At 35.6% G+C, this 12,244-nt stretch overlaps 1 protein-coding gene across 3 annotated transcripts in view; it reads left to right on the forward strand.

Moving 5' to 3' along the window:
• Window positions 1-12,244, forward strand: part of camkvb (CaM kinase-like vesicle-associated b) — a 45,868-nt gene that overhangs the window by 25,861 nt on the left and 7,763 nt on the right. Inside the window, exons 1-5 of one of the 3 annotated variants that reach the window (XM_016262625.1) lie at window positions 5,584-5,607; window positions 5,821-5,967; window positions 7,472-7,579; window positions 8,072-8,203; window positions 9,858-9,932. In XM_016262625.1, coding sequence (XP_016118111.1) covers window positions 5,951-5,967; window positions 7,472-7,579; window positions 8,072-8,203; window positions 9,858-9,932 — 332 coding nt within the window. In that variant the 5' untranslated portion in view covers window positions 5,584-5,607; window positions 5,821-5,950. Of the gene's footprint in view, window positions 1-5,583; window positions 5,608-5,820; window positions 5,968-6,751; window positions 6,760-7,471; window positions 7,580-8,071; window positions 8,204-9,857; window positions 9,933-12,244 lie in introns of those variants that run through there. The other 2 variants (XM_016262740.1, XM_016262687.1) reach the window with 2 other exon arrangements.

Consider the following 12,244-nt stretch of genomic DNA (forward strand, 5'->3'; position numbering starts at 1 on the left):
TGCTGTTTCTGTCTTTATTGTGATTGGACAGTATTTAGACAGGAAGTGAAATATGGAGGTGGGGGGTCAGGAAAGGTCTGGGGAACCCTGTTTTATGTGTCTATGGGATTTTTATCATCCATAAGCGTAAAGCATAGTCTGATTGCTTTACAAAATAATAGCACAACAGTTTTTAACTATCTGCATGACTTTAGGTATTATTCATATCTGTAGTGTGTGCATAATAAATTAAACCAACAACATTTGAATACTTAGTGCTTTATTCAAATCCTCAGTTCTAATTATAAGTGATCTGCTTATAATTGGCCAGTCGCTGTGTAAGATTATACAGCTCTCCGTTGTTACATTACAGCATCACTATTTTAAGCTATTTTAAGCTTAAATCATATCACTGTTTTGCAGTTTGTGGTGTTGAGAGTATTTTCAAATTATGTTTTATTTTATTTTTATTAAAAACTATTTGATATTAACAAAACATTCTAAAACAGTGAACTTATATCTGGCAGCTACAGGTCACTAAAGTGTCAGCAGAGGCATTAAACTCGCAGATAGGAAAGAAAACAGGAATATTATGCAATATATCAGATGTTAGTAGATTACAAGAAACATTTCAAAGATCTAGGGGATTTTTGCCCAAATCCCCAGTTAATTTCGACCCAGCTCAGTGTGCAGTATGATGTCAAAGCGTCTCTGGATCAGATGTCTAAACCCACCTGCTGTAAGCCAATCTGTGGGCCATCAGAAGCCTCTGCCTATCCGTGGCCTAAACTGATGTCATGTATTTACAAACTAAAGGCAGATGGGACTGATGGAGGGAGGCACCGATTTTGCCAGCTCTGAAAAACTGGAGAAGATAGTGTAATTATGAGAGGGAAGTTTCAGCTGGTCGGGTAGCACAATACCGCAGGATACGCGAGGTGCTCAGTTACTAGCTGCAAACCATCCTTCCTGAGAGACGTAGATGCTGATGTGTGAATAATGAATACTATTGTCTTGTCTTTCTGTCTCTTGTCAATTTATTAAGTCTCCCGACTCATGATTGATGTGCGTAGCAAGACTATCTCTCTTATTTCTCTCTCTCCTCCCTTCGCTTATTCCCTACATGAGATTATTATCGCTCTCTTTCTTCTAGTATCTATTTTTTTGTGTTTCTCTACAGTCTGCAGAAAGGTTGAAACGGAGTCTAATGTACAAGCCACTGGGTTTAATTAGCATTCACAGTGCCCTTGGGAAAGCAAAGGAACTTTCATTTCTTTGAAATTTCAGTTTCCTGTTTCGAATTAAGTTCTGGATCGCCTGATTTCTTTCAAGAGGCAGTAATGAGGAGCTGGCGATGATGTTGCAGAATGCAGTTCTACCCCGCTGTATTCTCCTCCTGCTCACTCTTTGTCGCTTACGCAGTCCATTTGTCTTACTTCCTCTTGCTCTCTTCACTTCTCCAAAAACCTCATGAGTTTTCAGCCAATTAAGTTCTTTGCTTGTTGCACAGAGGAACGCTTCATGAAAAGAGAGGAATGCTCTGTGGATCCTGATGCGTTTGAAGAAGAACTGTTCTTGCAATTATACAAACTGTGTTATGAATTACTTTATTGTAATTGCATCATTGGAGAGATGTAACCAAGCCAGCAATTTGAAGACTTTTTTTTTTTTTTTTGGATGCATCACCTTTTAAATGCGCAATATAGCATTTATTATATACCGTTTTACATCACTTTTTATACATTAGCATGGAGTATCACTGCAAGATGCTTTAAAGAAATATGAAAACTCTCAAACCCAGGAGGATAAGCTTAAGAGTATAAAAATAAATGAGAAAAACAACTCCATAAATTAGGCATCTAAACGTGCAGTATTTCTTTTCATTGACCATAAACACTGAAGTTGGAACTTCAAACTTAAGTATAGGAAAATCTACATTGCCCTCCACTAATATTGGCACTCTTGGTAAAAATGAGAAAAGGGGGCTGTGAAAATAATATTTTCATTCAAAATTCTAACCTTTCATTTGAAGTAAAACAGCTGAAAGTTGGGGGGAAATTCACATTATGAAATAAATGTTTTCTCCAATGTATGTTGGCCACAATTATTGGCACCCTAGAAGTTCTTATAAGTAAAATATCTCTGAAGTATATTCCCATTCAATTGAAATTGTCCAGCCATGACTTCCTGTTCCACAGTATTATAAATATGAGGAACACAAAGGCCAAATTCCCTTATTCGTCCTTCACAAGGAGTAAAACCAAATAATATAGATATGATGTGCAGAACCAGATTGTTGAGCTTCACAAAATAGAAATTGGCTGTAAAAAGCAAGAGCAAGAGCTAAAGCATTGAAAATCTTTATTTCCACCATCAGGGCAATAATTAAAAAGTTCCAATTAACTAAAGATGTCACTAATCTTCTTGGAAAAGGATGTGTGTCTATATCACCCTAATGCACAGTGAGGAGGAGAGTTTGAGTAGCCAAAGACTCTTCAAGGTTCACAGCTGGAGAATTGCAGAGATTAGTCGAGTCTTGGGGTCAAAAAGCCTAAAAAAATATCACAGCCCTTACATCACCACATGTTGTACAGAAGGGTTTCAAGAAAAACCCTCCTCGCTCATCCAAAAACAAACTCCAGCATATTCCGTTGTCAGACACGACTGGATCTTCAAACGGGACTGGCTTCTATGGTCAGGTGAAACTATAAAAAGAGCTTTTTGGCAGCAAACTCACCAGATAGGTTGGGTGCAAACAGGAATAAAAAGTACCCCATGCCAACGGTTAAATATACTGCTGGATCTTTAATGTTGTGGGCCTATTTTTCTGCCAGAGGTCCTGGACATCTTGTTCAGATTGATGGCATCATGGATTTGAGCAAATACCAACAGCTAAAAAATGTAAACCTGACTGCCTCTGTTAGAAATTTTGGATCTCCCATCAGGACAATGATCCAAAACAAACATCAAAATCAACACAAAAATGGGTCACTGAGCACAAAATTAAGCTTTTGCTATGGTCGTCCCAGTTCCCTGACCTGAACCCTATAAAAAATGAGTGGGGTGAACTGAAGAGAAGAAGCACCAACATGGAGCTGGGAAATCTGAAGGATCTGGAGAGATTCTGTATGTGATTCTCTTATCAGGTGTTCTCCAAACACATCAAGCATTGTAAGAGAAAACTCAGAGCTGTTATCTTGGGGAAAGGCCATTGCAAAAATTGTGGATTATTGTGATGTTTTATGAGCTGTTCAGACTCTTATTCTGACTAGGGGTGGGAATCGCAGAGTACCTCACTGTACGATACGAATCACGATACCATAATATCACGAATACAGCGATTCTGCGATAATCGATATATTGCTAGACAATCCTATAAAGATATATCATGATATATGTCTAGTCAAGTCAAGTCAAACTTTATTTATAAAGCACAACTTTAACACAACTATCGTTGATCCAAAGTGCTTTACAATAAAAGGTTAGATAAGAAGCAACAGAGATCAAAATTAACAAAAAAAAATATGAAAACAAAATGCCTGTGAAAAGGTTAAGTGCAAGTTTTCTCTCTTTATTCAAGTCCAAACTGATAGAAAACAGCACAAAAAGTTCTGTAAATCAAATTTAACATGTTAAGTAAATTAATAATTTTATTCCTTGACTTATTAAAAGCTTACACATTTCTTTGTGTGTAAACCAACACATTTAACTGCTTATCAACTTTATATAGGCTATATATAGTGGCCGATATCTGCCATTTTTCAAGTATGGGCATCGGCCGAAACGTTTTCTGTTTGGTCGATGTGTTCGAGGTAGGACTTTTATTTTGACGGTGCCGAGAACGGCTGCGGCAGCGCCTGAGCACATAGTGCTCACATTCTCCCTCTTGTTCGCTGTTGTCATTCAGTTCTGTCTAATACGGATAGAAGTCTATCTAATAATCAGATAGAACTGTTAAACAAAGGAATTAAAATGTATACACAAAAGTATTATAACAATTGCTTTAATATTATTAAAGGCAAACATTATAATACTTTCTCGTTTGCAAATTCCGCAAATACGCATTTATATAATTTAAACAAATCTTTAAATGACTAATGAACATTTAATTTCACAAACCTTGCAGACTTAGTCGAATCTAGTTGAGATGTTGTGAAGTGTGCATGTGACCTGCATGATCGCGTGTTCTGTGACGGTCGGTCCTATGGTCCGTGCAAATTGAATATGGACAGGAGGAGAGTTCAGCTCCACTGGAGACGCGTGATCGACAAACTTTAATCTCGTGACTGATTTCAAATTATGCTGCGCTTTATGCATTTGCCCACTGTCATATTCATGTAATTTTAAGCCAAAGTGGTAAACAGCCACAGTGTAGGTATGAATTTAGATCTTTTGTATGTTTAAAAAAATATCGATACTTGGTGCCAGATTATCGATAACGTCTCACGGCTGGAAATATCACGATAAATCGGCACATCGATTTATTGTCCCACCCCTAATTCTGATGGCACCCATTCACTGCAGAGGATCCATTTATGAGCAAGTGATGTAATGCTGCATTTCTTAAAATCTTTTGCAATTAAGAAACAAAACTCTTCTACATCTTGGATGTCCTGAGGGAGAGTTAATGTTAAATACATTTTCTTTTGTGTGAACTATATATGTACAAAGGCAGCTTTAAAACATCTAAAATTATTGATCACCTTATCTGTGTTCTGCCATAGACCTGCAGGCCAGATTCCAGATGCTATATATATGTTCTCTGCTTATGCCAAATGGCCAATTATGCTGTGTTAGTAATATCAATGCATATGGATGCAGAGAGAGTGTGCTATAAATGCACAGCTTAACAAGGGGAACTTTACATTGCCAAACTGGGAAATTAATAACAGTCAGCAAATAAAGTGCATCAACATATGGTCAATGTTAAAGGGGTGGTTCATTGCGATGTCACTTTTTTAACGTTAGTGTGTAATGTTGCTGTTTGAGCATAAACAATAGCTGCGAAGTTACGAAGCTGAAACTTCAATGCAAACGGAGATATCGTCTTAAGGAAACCGACTGTCTTCAGAAAATTGGATGTCATTTTCATTTAATCTTGCATGTAATGTCTGATAAAGCAGTGTTTTTTTGAGTGGAGCGTGTAGCTTTGTGTACAGCCGTTACCGGGGAAACCTTGATCTCTACCACTCCCAACAGCACCTCCTGCTGGCATAGAATGAGTTTGCATATATATGCCGCCTGGGAAACACTGGACTAGAGGTCTGCATCCCCCCGGCCAGATTTCTTGCAACACGAGATTAAATTCCCGAATAAAACGCGGTAGCGGTCGGTAACTCTGGTGTAATTTGAACGGGAGCGGGCGATCTAGGTTGGAAGGTTCTGCGCGATCCTCTTGTTCAATATTCTCTGGGTCTGAATCTGGCTCAAATTGATATGGCAATATTGACGCCATCCTTAACTAAACCGGAGCAGACGGAACTTGCTGCTTTGGCAAGGGGTGGGGCAGTACTGGAACACCGTTCTCCAATCACAACGCACTGGGACAGCTAACCAATCACATCACATTTTTTTTCCTTCATCAAACCCGAAACTAATCGAGCCGTTTGTGCCAGGATGGGGAGAAAGGTATTGTAATAATGTAAATTATGTCAAAAATAATGTTTTTCGAACCACCAAGCATGAGAGCATGTTCTAGTACACCCCCAAAACAAATAATAAGAGCATAATAGGACCCCTTTAAGGAGCTCAAAGCAATTTACACAGCAAACAGAAGTGTAATTAATCACAGAGCAGAAAGCTTCATCACTTACATAACAAATGTCTTTGCGTTATATGTAGGTTTACAAAAATGAACAAAGAGGGAAGGAACAAGATAAAGAGGAGCACAGCGAGACAGGAGAAATGAGGAACAAGCAAAATGAGAGGGGAGAGAAATTAAGGACACAATCTGTGCGTCTTAGAAACCAGGATGTACAGTAAATCGGAGTGTGTCCCTGTTCTGCTTGTCTATGTGTGCATTGTCTTTTTTCCTTTTTTTTGTGATACAGTGTATACTCTATAGACCCTGTAGTGCTCACACATTACCATAGACTTATGATGAAACTAATTAAGTTAGCTGTACAAGTCATTTCTTAGTGTGGAGCAATGTGTCTTCTAGCCTAGTCTCAAATTGCACACCCACGACCACCCATAATCCATTCACTGACCATCTGATGCATATTGTACACAAAACTAGCAAGAGATGGCTTGAATTGCCTGGTTAAATCTCATTGGCTGGCATTACGCAACTTCCAAGAGTATGAGCACACAGGTTCTTGTTCTGTCCACAAACAAAGTCATAATTGATCCAAACAGCTGTTGACTAGCATCACAATGAAATCCATTCATCATTTTAGCTTAATCCAGTGTTAATCTAATGAAATCAAGGCAAATTTCTAGTAAGCAAATGTCCTAAATTGATTTATTACTGATTTCATCTGCACATACAATAGTTTTTTGATAAAAAAACTGAAATATCCTCTTCCAATAAAACTGCCTATAAGCAAGTCTCACTTTCAGAAAAAATAAATAAAGAAATAAAAGAAAGAAAGAGAGTGAGAGTCTGGTGTATAATTTAATTTATCCTGCCTGGAAGAAGGGAAGCACAGTGATGTAGACTGTAAGTGTGGTAAAAAGTGCACAAAGGCCTTTAATTTGTCTTCATCACCCTATTTCCTTTGCCCATAATCATTCAGCTGCTCTTTTTTCCTGTCTGATTCACAGCAGCAGAGTTGTAAGGTAGGATAATATTTTTTCTTTCTTAACAGCTAACCCTAACAGTTAACTAAAAAAGTATTCTGAAATACAATACACTGTATATATGTACACACACACACACACACACACACACACACATAAATGACTTTCCAGTTAGTAGCCTTTCTCAACATTTTTCGTTTAATTTACTGTGATTTGATAAACTAAATAACTAGAACTGAAGTAAAGATAATACAAACTTTTTGCATGACATTTAAATGACCAACCAAAAAAAAAAAAAAAAGAAATACTAAAAACTGACTAAAACTTTAAAATTAAAATAGAAAAATAATTTTTTTTTTTTTACAGTGTAGGAAACCAATTAAAATCACTTAGAAAACCATAGCAACCAGCTAGAACACCCTAGCATTGTGATGGCAAGTTTTGCATGTGTTTCACTGGAAATTACATTGGTAGAGAGACAAATCCCTTAGCAGTGTTCAACATTTGGGGCCACCAAATATGTTTTGTTTGTGAATGTCAAAAAAGGGGTGTTTATGCACAGTTGTTATTTCTCTTCGGAATTAAAAATGTCAAAGAACGTGATATTACTGCAAGTCAGCATGCATATTAATCGAGAATGACTGGTGTAGGTGAACAATACATATTCACACAATGTGCAATGATTTTTGACTGCGGACAACTGGATTTAAGTTGATCTGTAACCTCTCTCAATATTTCTGTTTCTCTCAAGGGCAGGGTGGGCCATGCCATTCGGCTGTTTAAAACCTGGCGAGAAGAAGGACTACAACAGTCCAACAGAAATCACAGACAAATATGATCTGGGCCAGATTGTTAAATCGTGAGTAAAATGTGTTTTTTTTTTTTGCAATCCGTTTCCTTTATTTTTGCATGTAAGTTGCAGAAGTTGTTCTCAAAGGTACTTTTTTTTTTTAAGGGATAATGTGCAGTCAGCCAGCAATTATCACAAAATATATCCAGAATGGCTCTTGTATCATCCCAAAGGGGTTTATTTCGTGATGATAATCAACTGACTGCATTATCCCTCTAATTATACTGCTACTTACCAAATAAATATATAAATAGATATGAACAATTGATTTGAGTAAATTTGATTATGTGAGTCTGTGTAGTGTTATGAGAGACTAGTACACTATAGGAAAGTTAGAGAAAATATTTTTCAGAATAATGTGTCAATTAGAATAGAGTATTCTAGCTGTGTGTGAAGACTTAATACAGTAATTCACAGAAAGTTAATTTTTGTGTGTACTATTCCTTAATTTCACTCAAAATTCTAATGTAATTAGTGCAATAAAATCACTTTCTTCTCAAGGGAGGAGTTCTGTGAGATCTTCAGGGCAAAGGATAAGAACACACTGAAAATGTACACCTGCAAAAAATTCCTGAAGAAAGATGGAAGAAAGGTGCGGAAGGCTGCCAAAAACGAGATTCTCATTCTAAAGATGTGAGTTATATATAGTTTTCTTTTTCAAAACCCTTAACAATCATTTTATAGAATGGGACTTCCTCTGCTGTCCTCAGATCTGCTGTTTTGATTTAATTTGGTTTAAGGAGAATCATATTTATTTCATTTATGAATAATGATTCTTGAAGCTCTATTAAACACTGCTGTTCCTCTAAGATGATTTGTGTACTGCAGAAGCTCGAGTTAGTTTGTCACATTCTTGACTCCAAAAAAGTGATTTTTCCTTTTCTTAAATCAACTGCAGTGATGAATGTGTTAGACAAATTGTGATAGATGCAATTCATTAATAATTTATTTCACTGCATAAGGTCTGAAACTTGCCCAATGCAGATATGTGAGTGCAAACATCTAGCTGTATTACATAAGCTTGATTTGAATAACATATTCCGTTTAATGGCACTGAAATTTTAGGTTTTGTAAGATAATTAAAAATCAAATGTTTCAGTTTCAAAACAGCAACAACAAAAAAACAACATATAGCTTGCAAATTGCTTATTATTATTATCATTATTATTTTTATTTATTTAGTAAAAAGTGAAACAACAGTGAGTTTTAACAAAAAGCTTCTTGGCTTGTGAAGCTATGTGTAGCCTATGTTCATTATTGACATTTTCAGTCATCTCAAATGAGTGGAAAGTACATGAAACACCTAATGGTGCAACGCATTTTGTTAAATATACCAAACATGTCAAAGCCTTAAGATATTAGATAAAAATGCTTTGCACAGTGTATGATTATATATGATTATTCTGCATCTAAAAGGCTGATTTTCTGAGTCACTGATGTCACTTTGATCCTGCAGTGCTGCGTTTGCGCCCCGCTCACAAATCACAACAGCTCATGAATAACACATAAAAGAAATGTCACTTTTAGAATTAGCTGTTTTTTTATGGGTTCACCTTTAGTTCTCTTCTCTATTGCTGGCATAAGAGCACATTAGTGTCTTCAAAGCATAATCAGTGTATTAATTTCTTAATTTAAAAGTTGTCTGACATAACCACCTTTACAAAATTCTGAAACACTTCTTTATAGTGTCCGTGTTACATAATGAATTAAATTATACTATTATATGTGCTGGAATTAAAATGTAATATGCTTTAAGGGAAGTTTCTTGCTATTTCTGCTATTCAGTTAATCTCAATTTATTTAAATAGGGCTTTTTCATAATACATATAGTTGAAAAGTTACTTTAAAATAAGAATAATGTGTTACAAACACTCCAGTGATTAACCAATGGCGGCAGTGGCAAGAAAAAACTGATTTAGTAGATGAAGAAGAAACCATGGGAAGCTGCATCCTCAGGCTGGCATATACTTGAAACCAATTACATGAAGCATATATACATAAATGTTGATTTGAACTGATGTGATTCAGCCACAGAGCATTAATGATAATACTAACATTTGTTGTTTAATTAAATATGATTATAGCGGATAAAGGAATCCATGTGAAATGCAAATATTAGGGATGCAGGCGTGTGTGTCTGGTGTTGGATGACTCTGCAGTGGCAGATGGGGCATGAGTGTGGGGTTGATGGCAGGCCAGGATAAATCTGGGCACAGAGCTACATGTGTATCAACCTCCTGTGTGCCACAAACTGTCTCCTAACTGATTGTCCATTTTTCCTCCCCAGGGTAAAACACCCCAACATCCTCCAGCTGGTCGATGTCTATGAGACCCGGAAAGAGTACTACCTGTTCCTTGAGCTGTAAGTCCTCAAATCCATTTCAGAGGAATGTTTATTTTTTTTAGGAGTGTAATGATTTCTGTACTTGGTACCAATACCAGTGAATTTACCATTTCAATTTGCTCTTCAGCATACTACATATTTTACTTAACTATTTAAAAAGTTAAATATTAATGCAAACTATTAAATATGTCAAAAGGCATGTGGCCTTTAAGTATTTTCAAATTAAATAAACATTTCCTCAAAAAAAGAATTAAAATTACAATGGGACAAAGAATGTTTGAAGTTTTTTAGTATGCAACTTTAAAATAATTATTAACCATACTATTACTATTACTATTACTATTATACATACATATTAGCCTGACATGAAATAATCACATTTTTAAAAATGTTTTTTTAACCTTTAGACAAAATATAAAAACCCCAGGGTAAAACACCCCAACATCCTCCAGCTGGTCGATGTCTATGAGACCCGGAAAGAGTACTACCTGTTCCTTGAGCTGTAAGTCCTCAAATCCATTTCAGAGGAATGTTTATTTTTTTTAGGAGTGTAATGATTTCTGTACTTGGTACCAATACCAGTGAATTTACCATTTCAATTTGCTCTTCAGCATACTACATATTTTACTTAACTATTAAATATGTCAAAAGGCATGTGGCCTTTAAGTATTTTCAAATTAAATAAACATTTCCTCAAAAAAAGAATTAAAATTACAATGGGACAAAGAATGTTTGAAGTTTTTTAGTATGCAACTTTAAAATAATTATTAACCATACTATTACTATTACTATTATACATACATATTAGCCTGACATGAAATAATCACATTTTTTAAAATGTTTTTTTAACCTTTAGACAAAATATAAAAAACAATTTTTTAAATCTGCATACGTGTTTTTGTATTATCATATTTCATACATGATACATTTTGTATAATCTCATAGACCGTATGATATAGTGAGAATATGGAGCTGATACACATTTTTTCAGAGGAAACTAAGCAAAAATATGCAATTTGGTGCAGTTGCTTACCAAAACGTAAGATGAAATTCTTATAGCCTGTAATGTAACCCACTGAGATCTTTATTAGTGATGTTTTGTTCATGAACGATTCGTTCAATTTGAACTAGGGCTGGACGATATGGCCAAAATTTATATCGTGATATATTTCTTAATTTCGGTCGATACAATATAATTCCGATATCGATATGAACACTATTAAAAAAGCCTCATAAAAACGGCCAAGAACGCCCACAACAGATGTCTGTACCTACAAACTTATGAAAAATTAATTTGCCAACTCTATGAAACCTACTCCTATAAAACTATATAATATTTTAGGAAAAATAAATAAATGTTCACCTTTTATTGGTATTTAGCCTTCATACAAACAAGAAATGTGAAATCACTGTAAAATAAAGCTCAGACTATTTCAAACTATAGGCTAACATACCAGTCAAAGATTTTTAATGTTTCTTAAAGAATTCTCTTCTGCTCACCAAATGATTGCTGAAGGATCATGTGACACTGAAGACTGGAGCAATGATGCTGACAATTTAGCTTTGATCACATGAATAAATTACATTTTAAAATATATTCAAATAGAAAGCAGTTATTTTAAATAGTAAAAATATTTCAAAATGTTACTGCTTTTGGTGCATTTTGGATCAAATAAATGCAGGCTTGGTGAGCAGAAGATAATTCTTGCAGTTCAAAAACCTTTGACTGGTAGTGTAGGCTGATTCTTCTTATAGATTGAAACGTGCATTAACCAGGATAACGAGTATGAAACATGCTCCGAGTTGCTTCAGAAAACAAAAAAATAGAGCAACAACAAAAGCATGTTGCTGGAAATGGGTTTATTATTGAAAATGCAAACTGATTGTCTGCCAGCAGGAGGTGCTGTGAGAGCGGTGGAACGTAAACAAAGCAGCTCCGCTCATGAACAGTACATTATCAGATAAAAATGCCATCAAAACTATTCTGAAGACATTCGGTTCCCTTCAGAGATACATTCATATAAAACACCCGCGACGCGTTTTGATTTTGAAACGTGCAGTGCTCATGTTTATTCAACGAAGTCAAACGCCACAAATAAATCAATGTATGGGAAACACTGGTAATGTATATTGAAATATCGGAAATGTGTTTAAAAATCATATCACCGTTACTGAAAAAAATTATATCACGATACATATTGATATTGAATTATTGTCCAGCCCTAATTTTAACTAATCTTTAATATGACTCGGGAATGGCGAGTCGTCTCAGTGAGGGATTTGTTCATTTCATGTTGACTGCGCATGCGCAACATCCTACTGGTTCTACA

The sequence above is a fragment of the Sinocyclocheilus grahami genome, unplaced genomic scaffold (genome assembly GCF_001515645.1).
Source record: "Sinocyclocheilus grahami isolate Dianchi unplaced genomic scaffold, SAMN03320097.WGS_v1.1 scaffold3.1, whole genome shotgun sequence".
Lineage (NCBI taxonomy): Eukaryota > Metazoa > Chordata > Actinopteri > Cypriniformes > Cyprinidae > Sinocyclocheilus > Sinocyclocheilus grahami.